This window comes from Labeo rohita, chromosome 13, assembly GCF_022985175.1.
Source record: "Labeo rohita strain BAU-BD-2019 chromosome 13, IGBB_LRoh.1.0, whole genome shotgun sequence".
Lineage (NCBI taxonomy): Eukaryota > Metazoa > Chordata > Actinopteri > Cypriniformes > Cyprinidae > Labeo > Labeo rohita.
This window is the reverse complement of record NC_066881.1, coordinates 25147060-25174591: the sequence shown is the minus strand read 5'-3', so window position 1 is coordinate 25174591 and position 27532 is coordinate 25147060. Positions and strand designations below refer to the sequence as shown.

At 36.4% G+C, this 27532-nt stretch overlaps 4 protein-coding genes across 6 annotated transcripts in view; 1 reads left to right on the top strand and 3 right to left on the bottom strand.

Annotated features, from left to right (window-relative positions):
- Positions 1 to 30: 30 nt before the first annotated feature.
- agpat4 (1-acylglycerol-3-phosphate O-acyltransferase 4 (lysophosphatidic acid acyltransferase, delta)) lies at positions 31 to 11297 on the bottom strand. The gene is made up of 9 exons (XM_051125311.1): positions 10931 to 11297; positions 7900 to 8121; positions 7260 to 7429; positions 6479 to 6640; positions 5212 to 5365; positions 4953 to 5055; positions 4648 to 4723; positions 3184 to 3382; positions 31 to 957 (listed from the first exon to the last, which is right to left on the bottom strand). Exons 2-9 carry the CDS (start codon positions 8084 to 8086, stop codon positions 866 to 868), a joined length of 1143 nt encoding a protein of 380 aa, XP_050981268.1. The 5' UTR covers positions 8087 to 8121; positions 10931 to 11297; the 3' UTR covers positions 31 to 865.
- On the top strand, positions 10520 to 20882 carry erlec1 (endoplasmic reticulum lectin 1). 2 transcript variants are annotated; one of them, XM_051125310.1, is made up of 15 exons: positions 10520 to 10661; positions 14678 to 15054; positions 15349 to 15453; positions 15547 to 15627; positions 15867 to 15944; positions 16990 to 17041; positions 17135 to 17193; positions 17300 to 17523; positions 17723 to 17876; positions 18128 to 18289; positions 18371 to 18430; positions 18535 to 18659; positions 19640 to 19717; positions 19793 to 19868; positions 20028 to 20882. In XM_051125310.1, the coding sequence occupies exons 2-15, from the start codon at positions 14926 to 14928 to the stop codon at positions 20097 to 20099; spliced, it is 1455 nt and encodes a 484-aa protein (XP_050981267.1). In that variant the 5' UTR covers positions 10520 to 10661; positions 14678 to 14925; the 3' UTR covers positions 20100 to 20882. The 2 variants fall into 2 exon arrangements, with proteins under 2 accessions (XP_050981267.1, XP_050981266.1); XM_051125309.1 differs by having other exon boundaries at positions 10521 to 10661; positions 16987 to 17041.
- Positions 20883 to 21813: 931 nt separating this feature from the next.
- Positions 21814 to 24645, bottom strand: gpr75 (G protein-coupled receptor 75). The gene is made up of 2 exons (XM_051125308.1): positions 24425 to 24645; positions 21814 to 23873 (listed from the first exon to the last, which is right to left on the bottom strand). The coding sequence occupies exon 2, from the start codon at positions 23758 to 23760 to the stop codon at positions 22099 to 22101; it is 1662 nt and encodes a 553-aa protein (XP_050981265.1). The 5' UTR covers positions 23761 to 23873; positions 24425 to 24645; the 3' UTR covers positions 21814 to 22098.
- Positions 24646 to 25200: 555 nt separating this feature from the next.
- The window catches only part of psme4a (proteasome activator subunit 4a), a 32166-nt gene continuing 29834 nt past the window's right edge, over positions 25201 to 27532 (bottom strand). For both annotated transcript variants that reach the window (XM_051126134.1, XM_051126135.1), the window contains 3 exons: positions 27336 to 27469; positions 26871 to 27005; positions 25201 to 26525 (listed from right to left, as the gene is read on the bottom strand). In XM_051126134.1, the coding sequence (XP_050982091.1) occupies positions 26871 to 27005; positions 27336 to 27469 (269 nt within the window). In that variant the 3' untranslated portion in view covers positions 25201 to 26525. The remainder of the gene's footprint in view (positions 26526 to 26870; positions 27006 to 27335; positions 27470 to 27532) is intronic.

Here is a 27532-nt window from a genome sequence, read left to right as displayed (position 1 = left end):
CTTACATGTACAGTAACATGGGATGAAATGTTTGGATGTGTGCGTTATGTACATACTGTAAGAATAGGGTTAGGGTTTTCTTTGTACAAAGCATATTGTAAAGCTGAAGTTTAATAGCCACTTTGTTGGTGAATAAGTCACAGGGAATATGTTAGGAGACTTTAATTCAAGGGACGTTCTCCGCACAAAGCATCAGAGAATGGGAGTTGGAGGGAGTTTGGCATTGACTGACTGTATGTACAATTTCAATGAGCGTTCACTGAAGAAAACATACAAACCTGGGGCTGAAAGTCACAGTAGAGAAGGTTTTAATTTTAATTTTTTGTTTTGTTCAAATGGTATTTTTGTTTGCCTTGCTGCAGAGCCCACTGTTAACAATTCATATTTAAGCCTATAAGTAGTTGTGCTGCGTCGGCTCAGCCTTGCGCTGGCCAATGGCGTGCCTTTACCATCTGGGTGTACAAGAGCATAATCAACCAATGAGAGGGAAGAGGCCAGTCTGACTCCGCCTTTCTGCTGCTGCACTCGGATAGGTGGACAAACATGCTCTTACGCAGACATCAACTGCTGGTTCTCTGCTCCTCCAACAGTGTTTGCAATATTTAAAAAAGAATATTAATAAACAGACCGTTTTTTTAAAATGGCCTACTTGTTTCTTAAAAGAAAAAAAAAAGCCTACACATGATGTAAATCAAAACAGAAGTGTTTTAAGTTATTCAAACGAGTCTTTCTGAACACTTAATGTGGCAACTTCCTCATATTTCATTTAGGAATGTGGTTTAACTTGGCTAACGCCAGTTCCGGTTGTGAAACTGCCCTCTATCATCCAGTGTGACCGATTATTGACCGTTATTCTGTCAGTTTTTCAGTTATTGTTCATTTGCATGTCTTTATTCCCATAGTTCGAACCCTTGTCAATCTCAGTCTGTCCAATCATCCAGCGGATTCCAACTGACACTGTAAATAAAAGTGAAAATTTGTCAGTTACAACACAACAGACAATCACATTAGCATGCTTCATAAATAAACTAGGGCTACAGGCATTTAGGTTCATAATATCATTCATTAGATCAGTGGTTCTCAACCAGAGGGACTGGGGGCCCACTAGAGTGTTTGTGTATATGCATGTATAAAGTTATTATTAAAATAATAGATTTATCTGTAATTTCTTTAAACTCTAAAATTCTAAAAGCAAAGATGTAAACTCATATATAATGTAAACTCAAATTATAAAATTTCACTTTCTACCTCAATAACGTTATGAAAACCCATTCCCACCACTGAATAAAAAATAAAAGCTAAACTGTGACTTTTATCTCACAATTCTGACCTTTTTCTCGAATTGCAAGCTTACATCTTGCAATTCTGACTTTTTTTCTTAAATTTTTTTTCTCAGAAATTTGAGGACTTGCAATTCTGAGAAATGAAGTCAATTGTGAGTTATAAAGTCAGAATTGCGAGACAAACTCAATACTGAGAAATAATCTCGCAATTCTAATAGTCGCAATTCAGAATAGAGTTTATATTTTTGTACAATTCTGACTTTATAACACGCAACTGAGTTTATCTACGAGTTTATGTAAACTCGCAATTGCAAGAAAAAAGTCAGAATTGTGAGATCACAATTGAGTCTTTCTCCCCCCTTCAAAATTTGACTTTATAACTTTCAATTGCAAGTTTATATCACAATTTTGAGAAAAAGTCAGAATTGCTAGTTTTTATCTCACAATTGCGAGCTTACATTTCACAAATCTGACTTTCGCAATTGCGAGAATCAATTGTGAGATATAAACTTACAATTCTGAGTCTTTTTTCTGCTGAAAATTGAAAAAAGTTTATATCACAATTCTGAGGGGAAAAAAGTCAGAATTGCAAGATACAAACTTAATTCTGAGAAATAAACTCGCAATTCTAAGAAATAGTCAATTGAGAATTGAGTTTATATTTTTGCACAATTCTGACTTCATAACACGCAGTTGAGTTTATATCTCACAATTCTGAGAAAAAAAGTCAGAATTGCAAGATACAAACTCAGTTTTGAGAAGTAAAGTCAAAATTGCGAGATGTAAAATCGCATTTGTGAAAAAGCCAGAATTTTGAGTTATCTCAATGACTTTCTTGCAATTGCGAATTTACATCTTGCAATTCTGACTTTTTGCGCAATTGCAAGGAAAAAGTCATTTACTTTTATCGCAGTTGCAAAAAATTCAATTGTCAGATATAAACTCAATTCTGAGTCTTTTTTTTCCCCCCTCAAAATTTGACTTTAGAACTCACAATTGCGAGTTTATATCACAATTCTAAGGAAAAAAGTCAAAATTGTGAAATACAAAGTTCTGAGAAGAAAAGTCAGAATTGCGAGATACAAACTTGGATTTGCGAGAAAAAAACTTCATTTCTCACAAATAGCCTATAAATATTGTGTTGGACAATTGCTGTGTTAGAGTCAAAAAGGCTGAGAACCACTACATTAGATCATAATACTAACAGGGTTCCCACGGACATGGAAAACCTAGAAATATCAGGGAATTTTAAACTTTACATTTTAGGCTTGGAAAAGTCAAAGAAATTTGTAAATGCTAGAACAATATGGATCTAGTTATGCTTGGTCATCATCCACTAGACATTTCTCTATAAATTCATTTTTAAAAAATAGTTTTTTCCAGTAATCGTGGTCAACAGATGTGGGAACCCTGTACTAAGGAGAAATGAAAGGCTGAAATGAAAGCTTCATTTAAACAATATCTAGTAGATACATGATTTCTCACAGTATATCTGAATCATGTAGTTCAGGATTTGTTTTGTGTGCATTTAGTGTTTAGATGAAACTTTTACATCTGAAATGAATCTTTAATCCTGTTCTCACATGCTGTGATAATTAAGGGCATTTTTAAATGCATTAAAATGTGTCATTCATTTATCCATGCGCTTATGAATTGACCAGCATGCAGTAAATCCAGATAGAAGTTGTTGATATACTTACTTCTCTAGCACCTAATTGGCCTCCGTTATATTTTTATTTTTCGACAAAAACAGATTGGAGGAAAATAGCAGCAGTATATAATTCCTTGTTTCATGACAAAAAAAAGATCATCTGCTGCAATCTTATTATTTTGCTATTAGTTACACTGGCTTAAATTACAATCAATAGGAAATTGATGCCCTTGTCCTTATCCCAAGTACCTGCTATGCAGAAGACAAATGTACAGACGACAGTGAAGGTGGATCCTGATAGCAGCAGTTGCAGCAGTAACATGCAGAGAGGGTAGACCAGCAAACAAACCCAGAACAGCCAGTTCAGCAGGGCCCAAGGTCGGCGTGGAGGACTTGTAATAGGACCCGGAAAACGTCCTGTCTGTCTGTAATGCTCTTGGAACTCATCCTGTGTGAGATTTGCAACAAAAATTACTCGGTGCCCACCTTTGTCTACTATTGATAGGCTAATAGCAACACCAGTGGTAACTACAACTAAAACTATTAAAATCTTTTCTTTATAAAGAAGAAGTAATATATAAATATTAGAAGAAAAATAATTTATTTCAGTTCGGTTCTAATTTTTGTTTAAGTATAAAAACTGAAATAAAATAAAGCTATATAGAAATATATTTAAAAAAAATAAATTATAGCTGCAGGCAACAATTACCAGGATTCAAGTGCTTTAAGGCGTTTAAGCAGACTTGGAAAAAAGACACTTAGCAAGCCTGTAACAACTTAAATCAATGATTTTAAAAAAGCATTTTTGGCAAATCCAGCTAATTTACCCTAGAAATATTATGTTTATTAACATTTATGACTGTTATAGTGCCAACTGTGGTCTGATCTCCTTAAAACTCTGCATGCTTGTTTAGAATCACTTGTCGCATGTGCACACCAGGTTTCGTGAAGTTTTGAGTTTTCCTTTAGGCTTTATAGGATTTTGCGTAAATTGGGACAGGCCCCTTTTCTAAACAATCCCCGTTATTGCCTCCCAAATGGGACATTTCAAAATCTTTTGATAATTATTGATCTAGAGAGTCCAGAGAATTGTACTTTATTAGTGTTTTTTTTAAGCAAAAAACCTAGAACTAGTTCACAAAAGTGGTTTGTTAAATGATCTTCTCAATCACTGCACTAGTTTCCTTGTCTAAAAGGTGCTCAAACTTTGTCGGCCAATGGCGGCCATGTTTTTTGAGAATCTTGCACTGTGCACTAGTTTGGCTCCGATTGGGCGAAAAAACTAGGACTACTTTGCAAACGTTTTTCAAAAAATGCACAATACCCAAAAATTTCGCCAGGCTCACAATTGAATCTGAGACATGCGTTTTGTCTGCCATGAGCCAAGGAATCCAACGACATGAGTTTGCGACTGATGGTTTAGGAGTTATGAGTGATTTCGTATTTTTGTGAGCTGTATCACCCCCATCAGGCCGATTGGGGCAAGCCTTGGTCATATTATAGGCGATGTGAATACTACCATCCCTCCAAGTTTCAAGTCTCTATGACTTACGGTTTGGTCTGCACAATCAGTTTTACATGGAGATCTCTGATCCACAACCATTCTAAAAATTACAATAGTGTACGCGCTTTATTTTAATGCATACAGTACTATACTAAAATAGCACTGACCAGCACAAAAACACCTCCACTTAAGACAGGTAGTGCACTTACTTTTTCCTGATAGAGTTTGTGAAGCCAGGCTGCACATTCAGACTCATCCTCTGGGATTGTGTCCAGAGGAATCCGCCTAACAGTCATACAAGGAAATTCATGAAGGTTTATCTTGATCTTGCAACTGACGATGATTCATATAACAAGTCATTAAACCAAAACATTTATAAATGATTGGACGATGCAGATTGCATGTTGAACTTTGTTATAGCAGGAAACATTATCACAGTGCATTTAATAAACAACAGGCTGTCAAATATTGCCAAAGGTTAATGCGAAGATGATTTTTTTTCTTTTATTCCTACCTCACATATAAATCAGCATGGTACTTTTTCCCGTTGAGCACCCCTAGTAAAGTTGGCATTTCGTTGTTTCTGAAATTAAGTGTAGAATCGTACACAGCAGTAACTACAGAGGAGACACAAACCAAGTCAGCGAACCAAATTCTTATGGGCTACATCGGCCAAAAGTATTTAATTTGAAAAACATCAACGATCAATGAAAGATCAATGAAAGCATTGTCACTACAGGTTCATCATTACTTAAAGGCCAAGAAGCTCTCACCCGTTCCCCTGAGGTTCTGGACCGTGACACAAAAGCCCTTGGTCCGAGGTAGAAGGTGGTATTTGAGTTTGGGTAGACCTTTCTTTTCTGCCACCTCCATACTAATCTTGTGCTTCTTTTCTGTGAATCGTGTGCCCTCACAGTGCAACAGGAACTATGAACACAAAAATGTACATGAACCTCAGGAAACAGAAAAGTTAAAATACAGGACATACAGTTGAGGTCAAAAGTTTACATACACCTTGCAGAATCTGCAAAATGTTAATTATTTTACCTATATAAGAGGGATCATACAAAATGCATGTTATTTATTATTTAGTACTGATATTTCACATAAAAGACGTTCACATAAAGTCCACAAGAGAAAATAATAGTTGAATTTATAAAAATGACCTTGTTTAAAAGTTTACATACACTTGATTCTTAATACTGTGTTTTTACCTGAATGATCCACAGCTGTGTTTTTTTTATTTAGTGATGGTTGTTCATGAGTCCCTTGTTTATCCTGAACACTTAAATTGCCTGCTGTTCTTCAGAAAAATCCTTCAGGTTCCATAAATTCTTTGGTTTTCCAGCATTTTGTGTGTATTTGAACCCTTTTCAACAATGACCCTTTCCAAAATAAGAAAAATGTACACATTCTCATTCCGTTCAGAAGTTTACACCCCCCGGCTCTTAATGCATCGTTTTTTTCTTCTGAAGCATCAGTGAGCGTTTGAACCTCCTGTAATAGTTGAATATGAGTACCTCAGTTGTCGTCAGTGTGAAAAGATGGATCGCAAAATCATACAGTCATTGTTGGAAAGGGTTCAAATACACAAAGATGCTGAAAAACCAAAGAATTTGAACTATCACTTAAAAAAAAACAAAAAGAAAAACAGCTGTGGATCATTCAGGTAACAACACAGCATTAAGAACCTGAACTGTTGTGTATTTGTTAAGGAAACAGTTCACCCAAAAAACTGACTATTCTTTTTTTAGTGAATAACAAATGTATTACCACTACTTTCATGGTGCTTTTTTGGACCAAAAACAAACTTGTCACATGAAAAGAGCTGCCTGAATATTTTTCAAAAATTCTCCCTTTTTTTGTTCCACAGACAAGCTTTGGAACACGAGGGTCAGTGAATCATGACAGAATATAAATTTTTATGTGAACCAGTTAACTATTCCTTTAACTAATTGTGTTTAAAATAAAGGAATAGCGAAATCTGACATCTAGTAAAATCAAATCAAATAAAATGTGCAATGAGATTTTAAAATTTACCCAAAAGTTTTCTGGATAATCCCGAAGGTTCTGCAGGCTTTCCACTACTGTCTTGCGATCCTCTTCCCATTTCCGTTTGCAGAAGACAATCTCTAGAAAGTACCACATCCAGCCAATCACAGGAACAAAGGAAAGTTCCTTTTTTGCCAACACCTTTGAGCTCTGAAAACAAAATATGATGAAAGCCATTGTGTGACAGTACCACAATAAATTTGCATCATGACAATACTAAGTCTTAAAGGGACAGTTCACTCAAAAATGAAAATTCTGTCATTAATTACTCAACCCCATGTCAGTCCAAACATGCAAGACCATCATTCAGCTTAGGAACACAAATTAAGATATTTTTGATGAAATCCAGGAGATCTGACTCTGCATAGACAGCAACGCAACTACCACGTTCAAGTCCCAGAAAGGTAGTAAGGACATCATGAAAATAGTCCATGCGACATCAGTGGTTCAACTGTAATGTTATGAAGCTACAAGAATACTTTTATTGATGTCCTTACTACCTTTCTGGGCCTTGAACATGGTAGTTGCATTGCTGTCTATGCAGGGTCAGAAAGCTTTTGGATTTCATCAAAAATATCTTAATTTGTGTTAAGATTTGGGGTTTGGATCGACATGAAGGTGAGTAATTAATGACAGAATTTTTATTTTTGGGTGAACCGTCCCTTTAAAAAAAATCAGTATTTCTACAAATTAAGAACCACTTTGAATTACACACTAGTTATGTTGTAGGAAAGTTAAGTTTTTTATATAACTGTATTTGTTGTCTTACCCCTAAAACGCCAAATCTCTCGCAGAAGGTCCAGCCGGTCATAAAATCGATCTCAAAGTTATGATTAAGGACAACAATAGCGTTTTCTTTGCCATATAATTTATAGCTTTCTGGATCTGTGTAAAGTGTACATTCTGTCCCGGACCACCACTCCAACAATGCCACCAATTCTGAAGAAACAGAAAAAAATACTGGATTATGATGCATATAGTCATAATGCAGAATGCATTTACATATTAATGAATGTGTAGTAGTCTAACAAGTTCATCATCTTTGTATGTATGTAAATAGATGTTAGAGTGATTTGCAATATTCAAAAATACCAGCTTCCTGTTTTTTTTACCCTCAGCGCAACACTTGAGGTTTTGAAACAGGAAATAATGGTTTTACATTTTGTGCATCCTACAATACAATCCTAGTACAATGCAATCTGTCCTAAACAATCCTGATCTCCATGACTGACAAATATTACTGACCACTTTTTAATTTGTTACTATAGTTATGTGATTTTGGGACATCATGCAGTCTTTGCTTTTAGTGCAGACAAAATAAGCACTGGAAACTTGTTGCATCATGGTGGATGTGTCAGTATCTTTATTTGGAAGATGTGAGCTCACATGTGACAGCTTGCAGGACTTACGACTAGAAATGGAATAACCCAATCTGCAGTTGATCTTGCGTGCAAGCTGCTTGTTAATGGGCCACAGTGGTAGAGTACAAAGCTGCACCAGGTTGATAATAATTCCACTGACTAGGAATACATAACAGATGATGAGATGGCACAGAAACTGAGTTTTCAGCACTTGAAGGATTCCCATCCTTATCATGTAGTCTTGACTTCCTCCTGTCTCCACTAAATCCTCTGCAGAGAGAGAAAAGTATAAGCATAAATAACTTTGGCAGCCGTATCATGTTAACCAGAACACAGTTTTTATAAATACAGATGGAAAGCACCTCCCAAGATATGTTGCACATGTAAAAAACTGTATGTGAAATATGAAAATCTACCTGAGCCAATATTCAAATAGCATGGTTGCAACAAAGAGGCATAAAGTTCAGGGTTTTTTCCCCCCATTCCTTTTTTGCAAATCAACCCACATGAATGTTGTGAAAAAATGATTAATAGTTTTTTAATTATTATATTTTATACACTGTGGTTTGCAAACTTCTACATTTCCCAAAGGCTCTTTGTGTGATTCTGAATAGCTCACTTAAAAATTAAATTGTCATTATTTATTCTCCTTCATGTTGTTCCAAACCAATAAGCTATTGTTTTTTTTTCAGTGGAACAACAAAGGAGACGTTTCAAAGAGTCTTCAGGTTCATAGTGACCATAAAACACCAAAACAAACAAAAAGATCATCATAAAAGTTGTCCATTCTGACTCAAGAACCTGTGCGACCGGATCATTAAGCTAATGAGTCCAACTCTTAACCAGACGCTTCACGTCTTTGTGAAGAATGTGCTCATTTATTACTGTGTAGGATGCGCCATTTTCAAGAAAAACTAGTTCTTTTAAGAGCAGTGTTTGTGAGAGAACTGAGAAGACCATTAGCTAGCACAAAGAGCAAGATGAGACCTGTCCCTATCATTACTGTCAGCTCATACACGTGAAAGTCTCTCAGGACACGGGGCAAAGTCTGAAACAGAAATGTCACAGTGTTACTTATGTTGTTGTGTGTCTACTGTGTGTTTTGGCATAAGCACATTCAGTCCGAGGGTGCAATGTTATCAGCATACTCTCTGCTAGTGGTTACAGAAAAAGTGTGAACTTTTATTAAATCAAATAGTGTTACCAGTCATATGTGTAGAAATGAACCAGATTACTTCTAGGCTGATAAAATGTAAAATCTATTTGCTACAAGATGGTTTTGATTCAATAGTTACTCGAAACATTTGCATCAGTTCACTGAATAGTTCACTTCACTTTCTGCAAGTTCTCTTGTTTAGCAAATACCTGGCAACAAGTGATTCTTCCGCATTACAAGTCTTAATACATTTTTTTTAAAGCGGTCATGACATGAGAAATCAAATTTGTCTTGATCTTTTGGCATATAAGAGGTCTTTGTACCATTAAAACATCCTGTAAGTTTCATAGCTTAAAACGTCCTCCTCATTATTAACAAAGCATTTATTTAATCAAGCTCCAAAAATGGCTCGTTTGGATCTGAGGTGCAAGATGATGTCACCCAGGCACAAACATTTGCATAAACACTGCCTCCAGAGCAAGGCATCGACAAATAGTCATCTTCTCACCATAGGCCAGCGTTAAGTGTCATGTTGTGTCAAAAGCAAATATAAATCTTGTCTATACTGGATACAGTAAACATATAAACGTTCGCTTTCTGGCACAGCCCATGTGCTTGAGTCTGTCGTCAATAGGACAAATAGAGCGAAGAACATTCGCTTTGACATGTTTGGTTTAAATGGCTCGTTCACATCTTTGTACAGATATCAGAAGGATCCCAGCATAGGGAACAAGTGGATAGTTTATTTTAAATGGCATCCCGGATTGTGTCCGAGCATCGAACGGAGCATTTTCTTTTGTAAACAAAGCACATTGAGAGTTCACAAAGAAACCTTTGATGAAAGATGAAGTGGTTCTAGATCTGACTGCAGCTGCATCACAAACGGTAAGTAAATGATTTCATAATGCTTTGTCTGGAAATGACCGTTTTTTGGATCATGTTGTCAAAACATTCACATGCAATAGTGAGGGGGTGTTGATATTGTTTCCTATGCAATGACGTTAGCCAATCATAGCAGTGTCAGATTCCTGACAAGCCTTAAAGGACACGCCTCTTAAAACAGGTTGTTTCAGACAAAAGGTCAGAATGAGGGTTGAAAACAATTTTTCCACACATTTATGTTTTTTGTTTTTGTGCAAAAAACTTTATTAACATTATAAGTAAACCTCAAGGAACATATCAAAATAACAAAAAAATCCATGAGTCCTTTAAAAACACTAAGCTGATTCAGAAAGCAGCACCACCATTTTTCTGTCAACAAAACATCCTTATATAATTAATACAGCTATTTTATAAAATAAATTATTTCTAGTTTAAGAATGAGAATCCTCATTTATTTGATATATGGATGAGCCTAGTGAAGGGGCGTGTTCGTTCAGTACTTTCAACCAATGAAAGGCTCATTCAGAATCATTCTCGAAATCTATTGGTTCGTGTTATAGTCAGTCTACGAATTATCCAGAACAGTCGCACGCTTCAAAAGCGAGTCAACTGAAAATATGAGTCAGTGCTAGAAATGTTTGTTGACTGAAAAGATTCTTTCAATAACATGGAGAGAAGCGACCAATCTGTAACGTTACTAGGTTTATACTACAGGGTGCGCCTCGTTTGGACAACAAGTTAAACCTGATGTAAACTTCACACTCACCGGCAGGTAACATACAGCTGTCAATTCGCCAACAAAAATGTCGCTTTGTTTTTTTTAAAGTACAGATTTGCTTAGTAACATCTGATTTACATTCACTATATATTTGTCACAGTAGCAGATAAATCTTTCTCTTCTGGTTATTTCAGTGTTTCACTGAAATGTTTCGCTATGTTATCACAAGCATCAGGAGTGAACAGACAGCCATTGAAAACGAGTAAAACTCAAAGTGCACATACAAAGAACTACTTTATCCTTCATCAGAAGACAAAAATTACCTTTTTTCCCTTGCGCGGTTAGTAGTAGTAGTAGAGCATCCGTCTCATCATATGGAACTAATTACGGAGCGCATTTGAGATGTGAATCTGGAGGATGTTTTAAGTTAGGCAGAATAGGCTGAGAGAGATTCCAGTGTTGGTGGACGGAATATGAGACCACACCCCGGCACCAAGACGCTGCGCGAAGAGCACTGGAACGTAGGCAGGGACTTCATAGGGTCATTATGTCATTTCCTCTGTCCAAAGCCAACGCTGACTCGGTGTCCTTACACAGGCTGCTTCACACTGGTCACTTCGACCGGCAGATAGACGTAATTGCCAAGCACGCTGCCAACTGTAGGACATCACCTTAAACGTGGGGTGCACAAACCCAATTATCAGAACGATTACGCCCTCTACTGGATGAGAAACCCTTGTGGCTGGGCTTTATTTCAGAGACAAAAGAAAACGTTGAAAAGAAGCTCATTGTTTTTCTGTGAGAGAAACAGAAATGCCTTTTTTTGTGGGGAGAGAAACGTTTGATGGGATATTAGTAGATATACATTTTGCATGAGTTATGTTTTGGTTGCAATAGAGAAAGCATTGACATGCTTTTCTTTGTTCCTAACAAAAGCCTCACATGACAGCTGTCAGGATTGGTATTCAGCCACTATGATGACCTAAATATTAGCACAGAGATGCAACCTTGAGAAATACATCATATTTGTCAGGATCCAGCTATGTTTCTTTTGTTTATTGAATAAATTACTGTTCTTAAGATGATAGTTTACTCAAAAATTATAATTATGCAGAATTTCCTCACCCTTGTGTTGTTCTGAAACTGTATGACTCTCTTGTAGAACACATATATAATTTTGTGTCTCTGTTCTTTCGTTCATACAGTAAAAGTCACTGGGGTCCAGTGTTATTTTGGACCCTTCTGACTTTCATTCCATAGACAAAAACCTGAGGAAACAATACATTTTAATGTACAGTTAGGTCAAACGTTTACATACATCTTGAAGAATCTGCAAAATGTTAATTATTTTAACAAAATAAGAGGGATCATACAAAATGCATGTTATTTTTATTTAATACTGACCTGGATAAGATGTTTCACATAAAAGACATTTACGTATAGTCCACAAGAGAAAATAATAGTTGATAATAGTTTTTTTTTTTTTTTTTTTTTTTAGTAATAGTTGTTCATGAGTCCCTTGTTCTGCCCACAGTTCTTTGGAAAAATCCTTCAGGTCCCACAAATTTTTTTAGCATTTTTGTGTATTTGAACCCTTTCCAACCATGACTGTATAATTTTGAGATCCATCTTTTCATACTGAGGACAACTGAGGGATTCGTATGCAACAGTATTAAGAATCAAGTGTGTGTAAACTTTTAAACAAGATCATTTTTATAAATTCAACTATCATTTTCTCTTGTGGACTATATGTAAACATCTTATGTGAAATATCTTATTCAGGTCAGTACTAAATAAAAAACAACATGCATTTTGTATGATCCCTCTTATTTTGGTAAAATAATTAACATTTTGCAAATTCTGCAAGGTGTATGTAAACAATCAGAAATTTGTGTGTTTTTTACTGGTGATTAATGTAAAAAACGCTAAAAAGAAGTCTATTTTTGTGAGTGTGGATCATGGTTTCATATAGTAAGTAATCTAATAGATTGACGCACCAAAATAAAATATTAAGTGACAAAAGAGTGTAGTGCAAAAAGTGACAAAAACGGCTTTGTGAGACAAAGATTTAACCACCAGAATCATCAGATTGTAATGTAAAGAAGCCGGTTCTACCCTCCACTGATTGGACTGTGATTGAGGTCCACTTTCTACTCAAAGCTCTTAGCTTTGCTTTCATTTCTAGTGACATTAAGAGAGGCTCTCCACTAGCATCAAAAGACCTATGACATGAAAATACATAATTCATTCAGTGATCCACAAACCATGTAGAAAGGCCATTCAAGTATGACACTCACTACAAAAATAGTAACCACTTCACTGGAAGGGAAATAAAATCTCTTTTTGCCTGCCACTATTCTGAATAATAGACTATTCAGATTAAATTGGCTTCTTATGAAAATAGCACAAGCTATTAAATTCACAATATCCTCTACATGTCACATCCAAATGCAAAACGTGTATTGTACATGAAAAAGCATAAGGACTCTGGAGAAAATCTGAAAATACTCATCTGCCAGCTTTGGGAGCAATTTGTGGTTGATAGTTTTAAATGAAGACCCTGGAGAAATATAATGGTTGCCAAGGATGCTCTGGCTGATGTAAGCAGGCTATCTGAAGCTTGATGGGACAGAGCCACTCAGCAGAGGAAAACTGAAGATCAGGGAATTTTCTCTTGAGAAGATAGGATTGAAATGCATGTAGTGCATGTTAAAAAGCTTGTCAAAGGATGTGATTACACTAATATGTATCCCTCTGTTTTTTTTTTGTTTTTTTAAAGTCTCTTATGCTCATCAAGGCTGCATTTATTTGATCAAAAAAAGAAAAAAAAAAACAAAACGGTGATACTCTGAAATGTTATTACAATGTAAAATAATGGTTTCTATTTTAATATACTTTAAAATATAATTTATTCCTGTGATGCAAAGCTGAATTTTCATCAGTTATTACTCCTGTCTTAAGTGTCACATGATCCTTCAGAAATCATTCTAATTTGCTGATTTATTATTAGAATTATTTGTATTTTTTAGAACCTGTGATACTTTTTTCAGGATTCTTTGATGAATAAAATGTTCAAAAGAACAGCATTTATTCAAAATATAAATCTTTTCTAACAATACAAGTCTTTGCTATCACTTTTTGATTAATTTAACACATCCATGCTGAATAAAAGTATTAATTTCTTAAAAAAAACAAAAAACGGTAGTGAACGGTAGAGGATATTGTTAGAAATGATTTCTATTTTAAATAAATGCGGTTCTCTTTAACTTTTCATTCATCAAAGAATCCTGAAAAAAAGTATCACATGTTCCAAAAAAAAAAAAATATTAAGCAGCACAACTGTTTCTAGTAGGCTACTGATAATAAATCAGCATATCAAAATGATTTCTAAAGGCTGGTGTGACACTGAAGACTGTAGTAATGATGCTGAAAATTCAGCTTTGATCACAGGAATAAATTAGATTTTAATGTATATTAAAATAGAAAAAAATTATTTTACATTGTAATAATATATCACAATATTACATTTTATTTTTCTGTATTTTTATCAAATAAATGCAGTCTTGATGAGCATAAGAAATTTCTTTAAAAAAAACATTAAAAATACAGAGGTGTATGTAGATTTAACAATGAATAGCTGCAAATAAATGAATTTTCTTGAAATTTTTTTTACATGTTTGTTCACATGATTTACATGATTTCTTACAAGATGCAAAGTAATTTAAAATAAAAACAATATTTTGGAGAAAGAAAATGAATTGTAGAAATATTGTTTCAGCCCGAATGTGTTGGAAAATAGCAGTAAATCAGTTTTGTAAAGTAATTAAGATTTACTTTTGCACATCGCGCCACTAAATTATTGGAGAAAAATAATGTAAGCAATGTTTTAAACAAAAAATGACATTTATAAACGTGTATAAACAAAACAACAACGTAAACTCAAAGAAAGACGGTACAGTATTTGCTTACGAACACAGCTGTATTACAGTTAAGTAGTACAAAAATATATGTATGACATTTTGTGTTATTCTGTATGTTTATGTTTTTGTATGTTTTGTATCTAATGACAGCAGTGGAGTACTATCAGCGCCTCCACGCGCGCTATTGGCTGAGGGGAATTTCCGTCTGATGCCGGAAATGGACGTGGCAAGATGACAAAGTCTTGATGCGCTTCCTGTTTTAACTCTTGTCAAACTATCAGGAGTCGGTTTGCTATTAGATCTCATTGATTACCTGTAGTAAGCGTATTTCTGACCCGTCTCCTCCAGCTGTCTCTTGCTAATGTCCCGATACTGCTCTTGAAGGCTCAGCAGGAGCGATGCGGGTGATTTGGCGCTGGTTTTTGGGGCTGATTTGGGTCGGAGTGTCTTCAAATCGTGCAGGATCTCCTGTGTTTACTGATGAGATCCCCTTCAAAATCAAGTGGCCCGGGGCAGACTTCACCTTGGTGAGTCAAAACATCTAATAAACCCGGATATTTCGCATGACAGCTGTAAATACAAACGTGTTTGTTTATTGTCAGCTTGTCGGCTGAGGTCGCTTGTAACAGCTGGATGTGTCCAGTTTTGTTTTGAGCTTTAGTGTGTTAATATTCTTTCTAACAGCATTATGAAGTGTTAAAATGCATATATGGCAAGTAGAGCTGTATGGTTTATCTCTCTGTTGCTGTGGGCATGGATTTGTCAGTTATTATTAGCTTTTAAATATGCACTAATGTGTAATAATATCCCTTTGTCTGCAGTCAACGTCAGGAGGCCTGTACAAAGAAGATGACTATGTTATTATGACAACTACGGAAAAGGAAAAGTACAAATGTTTATTGCCATCTTTGTCCAGCAACCAGGAGGTGTGATTATGCATGACCGGTTTTTAAGTTATTATTATTTTGAGCCATTCTGTGTATCACTAAGTTCAGTTTTATTTTATAAATTTTTTGAAGGATGATGTGAAGGAGTATAGTGGACCGAGTCCAGCTCAGCTGCTGGAGCCATTATTCAAACAAAGCAGCTGCTCCTACAGAGTGAGTTTCATGTCTCAGTTTCTGCATGTGGTTTATAAATATGCTTATATCTCACAAAAAAGCCACACTTCACCTCAACCAGAAAAAGAAGGGGAAAAGTTATATTTTGCTAAAATATAATTAAGCTTGTTGTAACAAAAAGTCAAATGTTTGAATTAATTAACCAAGTAAGATGTTATAATGCTTTTTTTTTTTTTAAGAATGAGTCATATGATTTGCTTTTATTTCAACTATGATAGATCGAGTCATACTGGACATATGAAGTGTGCCATGGGAAACATGTACGGCAGTATCATGAGGAAAAGGAGACAGGGCAGGTAAAATAATTGTATATGATATATACTGTTAAAGAACATGCGAAGTGCTTATTTATTGCATTCCTTATATCATATGTGACCCTGGACCACAAAACCAGTTATAAGTAGCACGGGTGTATTTGTAGCAATAGCCAACAAGACATTGTATGGGTCAAAAAAAAATGTATACCAAAAATCATTAGGATATTAAGTAAAGATCATGTTCCATGAAGACATTTTGTAAATTTCCTTCCATAATAATGTCAAAACTTAATTTTAGATTAGTAATATGCATTGCTAAGAACTTCATTTGGACAACTTTAAAGGTGATTTTTCTCAATATTTAGATTTATTTATTTATTTTTGCACCCTCAGATTACAGATTTTCAATAGCTGTATCTCGGTCAACTTTTGTCCTATCCTAACAAACCATACATCAGTGAAAAGCTTATTTATTCATAGATGATGTATATATCAATTAAAAAATGACCCTTATGACTGGTCCAGTTTTGTGGTCCAGGGTCACATATTAGAAATGCATGTAGTAGTACTCAAAAGTTTGGGATTGGTAAGATTTGTCAGTGTTTTTGAAAGAAGTCTCCTATGCACAACAATGCTGTTGTAACGCATCATTACAATTTAAAATAACTGATTTCTATTTTATATATATTTTAAAATGTAGATTATTCCCTTGATGGCAAAGCTGAATTTTCAGCAGCCATTACTTCAGTGTCACATGATCCTTCAGAAAGCATTCTAATATGCTGATTTGGCACTTAAGAAATATATATTATTATCAGTGTTGAAAGCTGTTATGCTGTGTAATATTTTTTTGTGGAAATTTTCAAGATTCTTTAAATGGAACATTTATTTGAAATTGATTTTTTTTAAACAATATTAAATACTTTACTGTCTTTTTTGATCAATTTAATACATTCTTGGTGAATATAAAAGTAAAAAAAAAAAAAAATCTCTCACTTATCCCAAATATTATTGTATGTGGATGGATTGTATTTAAATATTTCTAAGTAATACAAATAATTCAGTGGTCTTTGTCCCTCAGAAGATCAACATTCAGGAATACTATCTGGGTAACATGATTAAAAAAGAGAGTGCAGGTTGGTCAATTTTAAAGCTTAAGTTTGTAATTCTTGCTTTAAATATTCTAATAAAGTATTACATATTTTATCAATATATTATCTGCTCTTCAGATTCAGAAAGTGAAAAATCCAGCGACTCTGAAACAGAAGGATCAAACACCAACACAGAGGTTTGTTAAATAAAAAGTTGGGAAATGCATGTCACCTAAGTTTTTTTTTTTTTTTTTTTTTTTTTTTTTTTTTTTTTTTTTTTTTAAACTCTCTTTGTGTTCCCAGGTGCCAACAAAGAATATAGAGGGTCAGCTGACACCATACTATCCTGTAGATATGGGACATGGGACTGAATGCACTTTGAGACAGAATGAACCTCGCACTACCACGGTGCTGTACGTCTGCCATCCGGAGGCAAAACATGAGATCCTTACAATCGCAGAGGTCATCACCTGTCAGTATGAAGTAGTGGTGCTCACACCCCTCCTCTGTCCTCACCCGAAATACAGGTACGCACACAAGCCAGTTTCCATAGTTCATCCTACTAAACAAGTGCATAAATATTCGTTATTGATTTCTATTTACTACTGCTCTTGAATATGTATGTCAAGAAATAAACACTTATTCCTCGCATACAATGAAAAATAAATAATAACATATAATACATTTTTAGTCCTTTGTGACATAATCCAGCCCATCTTTCCTCAGGTTCAAGTCCTCCCCGGTGAATGACATCTTTTGCCAGGCTCTGGGTGGCTCCCCTCTCAGACCTCAGAGTCTGTCCCAGCTGGATCGTGAACAGGAAGAGCTCCTCAAACCACCGTTCAGCTCAAGTGGCGAAAGAGATCAGAGGGGATCCAGGGTAAGTATGGCCTTGCCCTTTATCTTCTGCATTCACACTAACCTACTTCGGGATAAGTAGTGAGTGGTAATGAATAACTGCTGCTATAAATAGTTTCAAAAGGACTCTTAAAGTTGCGGTTATTTAAAGCACATCAATAAATTATATTTGGAAAATGAACAAAATGGTTCTGAAATGTGTATGAAAACATTTCATATAAAAATTATAAATTGTTATTATAAAAATGTAATCCCTCTGTCTTCCTTGTTAAGGAGGAAACATCTCCAGTGAAGGAAGAGGCGTATACTTCTACGCATAAGCCCCTGACAGTAGGTGGGCAAGCCCAGGTCACCGTTGGCACCACCCACATCTCTCGTCTGACCGACGAACAGCTGATCAAGGAGTTTCTGAGTGGCTCGTACTGTCTGCATGGGGTGAGGATGGATGGATAGATTTCTATATCTGTGGATCTTTAAGTTGGATTCCCGGTTTAACATATTTTGGTTTCTGTCTAGGGTGTTGGATGGTGGAAGTATGAATTCTGTTATGGAAAGCACGTCCACCAGTATCATGAGGTAAGAATTTGCTGAATTCTTTAGAAAATATAACAGTTCCCAGTATAGTGTGAAGGTCTGGATTATGAAAGATGCTAAATTCTATTTTGTTTATTTGGTTGAAGGATAAAGAACATGGGAAGAACATTGTGGTGGTGGGCAGCTGGAACGCTGAGGATCATATTAACTGGGCCAAGAAAAATGTGGCACGATCTTATCATTTGAAAGACGATGGCGCACAGAAAGTCAGGTATGATTACATTTCCCTCACATACACTACCAGTCAAAAGTTTTTGAACAGTAAGATTTTTAAAGCCTGCATTTATTTGATCTAAAGGACAGCAAAAACAATTTTTAAATATTTTTTACTATTTAAAATAACATTTGAATATATTTTAAAATGTAATTTATTCCAGTGGTTTCAAAGCTGAATTTTTAGCATCAATACTTAAGTCACATGATCCTTCAGAAAACATTCTAATATTCTGATTTGCTGCTCAAAAACATTTATTATTATTATGATTTTGGAAACAGCTAGATAGTAAACTGTAGAAATTTTTTGATGTTTCTTTGATGAACAGAAAGTTTCATTTACCTGAAATAGAACCTTATAAACGTCTTTATCATCACTTTTGATCATTACTAAATAAAAGTATTAATTACTAACTTCTTTTCCAAAAAAAAACGTGTGTATATATATATACTGACTCTAAGCTCCAATAGTATAGTGTATAATGTTACAAAAATTTTTTTATTTCAGATAAATGATGATCTTTGGATCTTTCTGTCCATCAAAGAAACCAGAAAAAAATGTACTCAACTGTTTTAACTACTGATAATAATAATAAAAGTAATAAAATTTCTGAAGGATCATGTGACACTGAAGACTGGAGTAATGATGCTGAAAATGTAGCTTTGATTACAAGAATAAATTACATTTTAAAATATATTAAAATAGAAAGCAGTTCTTTTAAATAGTCAAAATATTTCAGAAATGTACTCTTTTTGCTGTACTTCGGATCAAATAAATGCAGGTTTGGTGAGCAGAATAGATTTTCACATTAAAAACATTTTAAAAAAATCTTACTGTTCAAAAATTTTTGACTGGTAATGTACAAGGTGCTTTAAAAAAACAACTGAATAATAATTTTAAAAAAAAAATCAAATCACTCATATAATAATAATAATAATAATAATAATAATAATGTTGTCTTGGTGATACGTCATCAGGTTCGTATCTCACTTCTATGGCCATGGAGATGTTTGTGACCTAACAGGGAAACCGAGACAGGTTATAGTCAAGCTCAAGTGAGTTTCTTATACTTTTTGATGATTTTTTTGGTTCTTGAATGCTGCCACTAACACCTACCTGTTCTGTCTCAGGTGTAAGGAGTCAGAGTCTCCTCATGCTGTCACAGTTTACATGCTGGAACCTCAGACCTGTCAGTATGTTCTTGGGGTGAGTGGGAAGCAAAATGACTTTGAGACTGCAATTTTCGATTTTCCTAATTGTACAGCCCTAGATGATTCCAGTGATGAGCACATTGTGTTTTGATGTTATGGCTTACGTTACAGTGTAATGTGGATAACAAATATCTTGGTTATCATTCTGCCACAGGTCGAGTCGCCCGTAATATGCAAGATCTTAGACACTGCAGATGAAAATGGACTTCTTTCAATCCCTAGCTAGCATGGAGGAATGTTTTATTGTTTGGAGAACGAACAATACAGAAGAGGAAGTATGACAGTCAGAGGGAGAGAGATAAAGGTCTGATTAAGTCTGGGTGATAACATGGACTTGCTGAACCTCAGACCTCCACCCTTTGAGAAAGACCCTCACTGACTGCACTTTCTCTTTGTTTGAGGACTAAACAAGGAGGAGATTTGATGAAACTTTTAAAGCTGGAGATGCAGCTAGGACTGAATTCTCAGTGTTTTAATTTACAAATCTCAAACCTGCCCAAGAATATTTTTTGTTTGGCTTTTTCATGCTTTGGCACATTTAGATGGTTGGCTGTGGGAAAGTCACTTAAAAAATGATCAAATGATTCATTTGTTCTGTTAATTGATTAAACAAGTTGGTCAGCTGTTTTAAATATACATTATTTATTTGGTCAAACATCTGGTAGTTGCTTGCCATTATCACTGTGCAGATTGAGACGGTTATTAATTTTGTTTTTAAAAGTGATTGAAGTAATTTGCAATGCAGATTGCAAGGGAAATACACTGTCTTGTATGCAAAGGAAAGTGAATGTAATTAAACTGTTTTTGGAAATCATGGATCACTGATTTATGTTACACTCACTTCTATGTAACCACTTACACTATTGTACAATGTTTTTGGTGAAGGGCTCCCTTAACTCTAAAAACAAATTTATCAGGACAAAGACATTTTAATTGCATTGCCTGCAATACTAGTTGTTACTCAGCCTGTACTTGTTCAGTTGAATAAAAGGTTTCATGTTTCAAGTCATTTCAAAAGATTCATACGAATGAATACACTGACTTAATGACTACACTAAATATTATGTTAGTATTTTTGTACAAATATTTAAACATTATAATATTAAAACATATTTTTCCTTAATTTATAATTAAGGAAAAAAGAAAACAAGAAAATTGCACTGCAAAATACATTTTTCGCCCCAATTTATGTTACAATGAATTTTTTTTGTCCTAGATAGAATCATTAGGGCGGCATTCTTTATTTAAACAAAGAAGCAATTTCTTAGGGAGAAATGAACACACACCTTGTGCTAAACATTACAAATTGGCCAGAAAGGTCCATTTACCTACACTAGGTGGTGCTAGTGTCCCGTTTTGTTCACAGAGAACTGATGCTCTTACATAAAAACATCCATCCCTTGCTTATTAGGCAAGGCAAATAAACTTGCCTTTCTAATTTTTAAAGGGAAAGTTCACCCAAAATTAAAACTCTGTCATTAATTACTCACGGGTTTGGACTGACATGAGGATAAGACATTTGTTCATCTTCGGAACACAAATTAAGATATTTTTGATGAAATCTGCGAGCTTTCTGACCCTTCATAGACAGCAAGGATCCTACAACGGTCAAGGCACAGAAACATAGTAAGGATGTTGTTAAAATAGTCGTGGTACTCCCGATAATGGCAGCAGACTGTCCCGGGACCGAAGAAATCATTCATTAAAGTTATTTTGGTTTTCTTGGCACAAGAAAAGCATTCTCGCGTCATAAAATTACAGTTACTGATGTCACATGGATTTCATAAACAACATCTTAATTTGTGTTCTGAAGATGAATGAAGGTCTTATGGCTTTGGAACGACATGAAGGTGAGTAATTAATGACAGAATTTTCACTTTTTAGTGAACTACAGCTGCAAAATATTAAACCTTTGGTCTCAAATGAAAGAGATCTCAGGATACACTTGCAAAACATTTAATAAGTTCATATATAAAATGTAGGATGTTTCACAAATACATAATCTGCGTGAAGACTATTACATGAAAATGCCATGTCAATGTAAAAATAGAACATCCCTCAGTCCAGAAAACATTGAGAATAACACTTTTGGGGAAAGCGACAATTAGCTAGTCCCGTTTTCTTTTTATTGGATACTTGATGCACACTGTCTCTTGAGCGAAACACCACTAGCAGATCACAAGCAGACACTATAGATGCTCCCCTTTAGTATGATGTTCTACAGCTCAGACCGATGGGATGGGAATCTGATGAGCCGAGGTGCTGTCAAAGTCCTGCAGCGCCTCCTGGTGGGTGTGGTAGTGCATAGCCACGTAGCTTTTGGCAAAGGCTGTGGTTTGAGAGTTGACAGGCTGCAGGCTGTTGGGGGAACTTGGGCCCACTGACGGACTGCTGTTGTAGATACTGTAGTAGGGCTCTATGCGCGTATTGATGGGCGTAGATGTGCTCGGGGGTCGGGGCTTGCGTCCAACGGTGGCACAGGGACTGGGCATGCTGTCCCGGGAGTGGCTGGGTCCGCAAGCCTGGTCCACCAGCCTCCTCTGAGGCTTTGGCGAGAGCATGTACGCAGAGTTGGTCTCGTGGTGCGAGGACTTGTTGCGGTTGACTTCAAGACTTCCTTTGCCCATTGCGTGTAGGCGAGTCTTGTGCTTGCAGCACAGGAAGCCCAAGGTCACCCACTGGAGACAGCAGAGCACACGGCGACGCAGACCCGCGCTGTTGCGCGAGTACACGAACGGGTTGATTCCAGACTTTAGGAAGATGAGGGCGAATCCGCAGAGCTCAAACTGGTAGTGGACGAAGCTGCTCTCTGGTGACACCATATCCTGCGCCAAGGATATACCTAGCGGTAGGCAGCACAACAACACGGAGATGACGATTACTATGCATGTGACCACAGCCTTTGAATCCTTGGCTGTCGCCAGGTTAACTGTGGAAACCAACTGGCAGCATGTTGCTCCAGTGGCAGCCCCGGGAACGAGGGGCTGGTTGGTTCTCCTAGTGAAGGAGTGTGTCTGGACATGTTGGAGCTTGTTGTAGGTCTGGTTGCGGTACAGCGAGGGCACCTGCACTGTACACTGCATGCCCTCGAAACCGGCAGCAATGAGTGGCGGATGAGACGCAGGGGGACGTGTCGCATCCACCGTGATGATGGGACACTTCCGTACCTGAGCGTTCTTCCTCAACGCCTGAGCGATCATGAGGTACGAGATGGACACCACACCTACACAGAAAGCAAAGTCCGCAATGTATACATACAATACTACCTTGGCCTTGTTGCCGGTAAGACCAAAGTGGGGCAGGCAAGGTCCGGAGCTCCTGGGATAAGCTCGTAAGGTGACCAACGCCGCTAGGGTGAAACTGGTGGTCCATAACAGTGCCGTGAGGGCTAGAGTACAGGGGAACGATGCTGTACGATTGGGCTGTTGCCCCAGGACCATGCGGAGCCGATGCAGGGCAATCACAGCCACCGTTTCGAGGGACATAATGATGAACCCCGAGCTAGTGAGGTGGAAGGCAAAGCAGAAGCCCTTGGATACGCCACCGCTAGCGTCTCCGGCATCCAGAAAGAGCACCAGGGCAAACATGGGCGCGGTGACGCAGCAAATGAACAGGTCGCAGAAGGATAGGTTGAGGATCATGAAGTCGAAGTTGGTGCGGAACTTGCGGAACGCCGGGTCGAAGAAGGACAAGAAGACCACCAAGTTTCCATAAGAGCCGAGACAGAAGATGAGGACCAACAGGAGGGAGCAGGAGGCGAGGGTAGCCGTGTGAATTAAGGCCCAGCCGCTCACAGAAGCAGACTGGCTCTGGGAGCTGTTGAAGCTCCTTGGTTTCGCAAACTCAGCCAGGTCCAAAGGCCAGGCAGTGCTGTTCATGGTACACATGGGGATGTGAAGCGGTCACAGCCTTAGAGTGTTGCCCATCTTGCCTTTAGGTCACCCAAGAGCGAGCTAATATTCCCATTGTGCACATGGTTCATGGTTGACCCTCAGAATTGCTGCAAGGACGTGAGGGATAAAGAAATATTGATTAGTAACAGACAATATTAAGCTTTGCTTATGGTAACTGTAAAACAATAAATAAGCATAACAAATATGACAACGCCTTTTTTCTTTAACTATTCGAAGAATTCGTTTTAATCTGCATTATATCTTTTACGTGGTGCACAAATTATTTGGGATTTCTTTGAAAACATCACGATAGCTATTGTACCTTATCTCATCCGTGCGCGCTCCCGTCATCCACAAATCTATCGATTAGGATGAATACATGTCTGCAACAATCTGCATAGTATCTAAAGGCTTTTCTTATCCGTTAACCTCTGTTAAGAATGATATTACTGCAGGTGAATGTGCGCCGACTATAAAATCGTGTCAAAAATGCATCCAGCCCGCATTTATGAAAGAACGTATACAATGAATCACATGCATCATTAAAACAAACGTCAAGTAAATATCTAATACATCGTTCAGTCTGTACACACAGTCGCCTGTAATAACCCTGCGGCATTCTTTCTCCACTTGCCGAAAAACGATTTTTTTTTCTTACCATGGATTCCTTGCGTGTGCCATTTTTAAGACGCCGCGTTTTCCACATTTGTACGAATCTCCGAAGTACAAGAACGTTACAAGCATCCTAGATGAAGAAAGAGTATCACAGCCAAAGATGAGAATGAAAAACAGTGAATTTAATGCGCAGAAGGAGAGTGGGCGCGCCTCACTGAAATCATATTGAAGCCCGTGAATGGACAGCAAGCGCGTGCCCGTGAGTACAGGATGCTCACTCAGTAAGCACAGAGTCTAATTTTGTGTGTGCATATATGTGTGTGTATATATATATATACACACACACATACATATACATATATATGATTTTTTTTCTTACCATGGATATATATATATATGTTTATTTGTAAAAATAGATAACTCCGTTTTTTATCTCTATCTATCTATCTATCTATCTATCTATCTATCTATCTATCTATCTATCTATCATATTACTAATCAAGAATTAAGTTTTAATATATTTAGAGTAGGGAATTTACAGAATATCTCAATGGAACATCTTTACTTTTGAGATCTTTACTTAAATGTCCTAATGATTTTTGCCATAAAAGAAAAAAGGATAATTTTGACCCATACTGGGTCAAAATTGTACTGTTGCCTATTGCTACAAATATACCTGTGCTAATTCATATATATATATATATATATATATATATATATATATATATATATATATATATATATATACACATACATAAATATTTTATCAAACAACAAGCAACAAGGGAGAGAGACAAAAAAAAAAAGTCTTCAACTGCATACTTTGTCACACTTTATTACAAACATCTCTTGACTTCTGTCAAATATTTGTAAAAGGAATATCGAGAAAACAACAAAACAAGTAATCAATTAGTCAAGCTTTAGCACAGCATTGTAGCATTACTGTCTTCTAGTTTACCAACCAAAGTTGACTAGACATTGGCTTATGACATGATTTTGACACAAAATGTTAAATTATACTTCAAATCGAGGGGTGAGAACCAGAAAGGCTTTACAGCTTTTCACCAACTTTACATGAGGGCCTAAACAAAAATTTACCACAGTTTGATCTGACTTTGTATTCTGATTTCAGTGGTTTATAATAAAAATGTGTACACTCATGGATGACAGTATTGCCAGCTTTCATTTTATATACATCTCCATTTCACCCAAAATGTCACTTTCACCTGCTGGTTTCCACCCCTTGAAATACAAGAAACCACTGCATTAATGTGCGGTCTACAATTCCTGCTACTGACAGGTCTACTGCAAGTCTCAATGACACTGTCTCTGCATTTGCTGACAGCACCTTTAAAAAGCTTCTTATATCGGGATATGAGAAAACCTGGCTTAAAACAAACTGCGAACACTAAACTATATGCGAAGATCAAATGAAAAGACAGATTAAAAGTTTCATTTGAATAAATTAACAAATAACAAACATTTACTGACTGCAGAAAATGAATAGAGGGAGGGAGGAAAACAGACTACTATTTTAAAACCATCCATTGTGGTCACATTCAATATTTAGTTTAGTTCTGCTGTATTGGCATGATAACTGAAGAATAGTATTACCAAACGATTACCAATTCTTTCATTTATGTATGCTTACATAACTGTTCAAGCTGCACGTCATCTCTATGAGGCAGGAGGAAATGTACAGTGCTACTTCAAAAAAGAAACTAGTGTTTTTACCTCATACACATCTGTAACATTTACCAACATTACATGTGTACACGCTACCGCTAAAATTGGAAAACGCTAGTATTACATTAAATATGCAATGCAAAGCAGTGCAGAAAACTGCTTTATATTGGGCTACAAACAATCCATACTGCACTCACACAAGCGAAAATTGAAAACTGTACAAGAACGTTATAGATGCAGGTCAGCGATACCTGGAATAAAGTTCCCCTTAAATATTAAGTGTATTCAAAAATAATACAAAAGAGTTTAGTAAAATATTCTAGTTATCTCATAACTAGATGATTGCATCTATTGCTACACTAATTGTGTTAATTTTATGTTCTCTAAAAACAATCCCAGAGCAAACAAAAATACAGGTTTCAGTTAGCTTTGCCTTTCCCCTTCACCAGAGTGACATTCTGAAAAACAGAAAAGAAATGATCAGAAGAAGATAAAACATGTCTGAACATGCATTTTGATGCTATATCATATTATATGGTATCAAAATAAAATGTTTCAATAATGAAAAAAGTCTATAACAGATGTTAAATCAAAGTATGTAATGTGTAGTACTGTAGTGTAGTATTACGATCACTATTTGTACATAGACACTTGCTGCCTACAGTATGTAGATCATTCCAAATTGGCCATTTGTGTGGTTTTATTTCAAGGATGCTGCCTTAAAAGGCACTGTCTATGTAGGCAGAAAGCAAAGCAGCTCACTAGGTTTTGGAAGAGAGCCTGTGTGTGTGTTTCTAACAGACCTAGGCGTAGTAACAGGGGGACACCAGCAGATCTGTGAGCACCAGCAGCTGGTCATCTGTGAACTTCTGCTTGTGTTCCTGCCAGTTATCATGATGAGTGCGACGGAAATCTGACAGGGTTTTCTTCACGGTCATCTAGACAAACAGCAAATATAAATACATATATATATTTCTATAAAAGATCTTGAGTCACTCATTTACAGTAAAACTGGTTCTCGATTTAGCTAGTATTCTCAGTATTGCAGTTGTTCTGTCTCTGGCATCTATATATTTTCATCAAAATGCAGTTGCATGAGTCATGTTCAACTTTCAGAAATGCTTTAACCTTTCATCTTAGCTCAATCAATCCCTGGCCCCCCTGCAGACTGCAATCAGCTGATCACTCCCAATCAAATCCACCCCTCTCTCCACAGCTAACACAGCAGTAAAAAAAAAAAAAAAAAAAAAAAAAAGCGAGAGCTGTACCTCTATAGGCTGTGTGTCATTGAGGTGGGCACTCAGGTCCATGAGGATCTGGGGCATCCAGGTGGGCACATCATACGGGCTAGACAGGATGCAGGCACTCAGACCCAATACACCTGCATGTCGCCGCACCAGGTCTACACACACAGGAAAAATGAAAGCTTTAAGTAGAGATGTAAGGTATAAATATATCTAGGGTG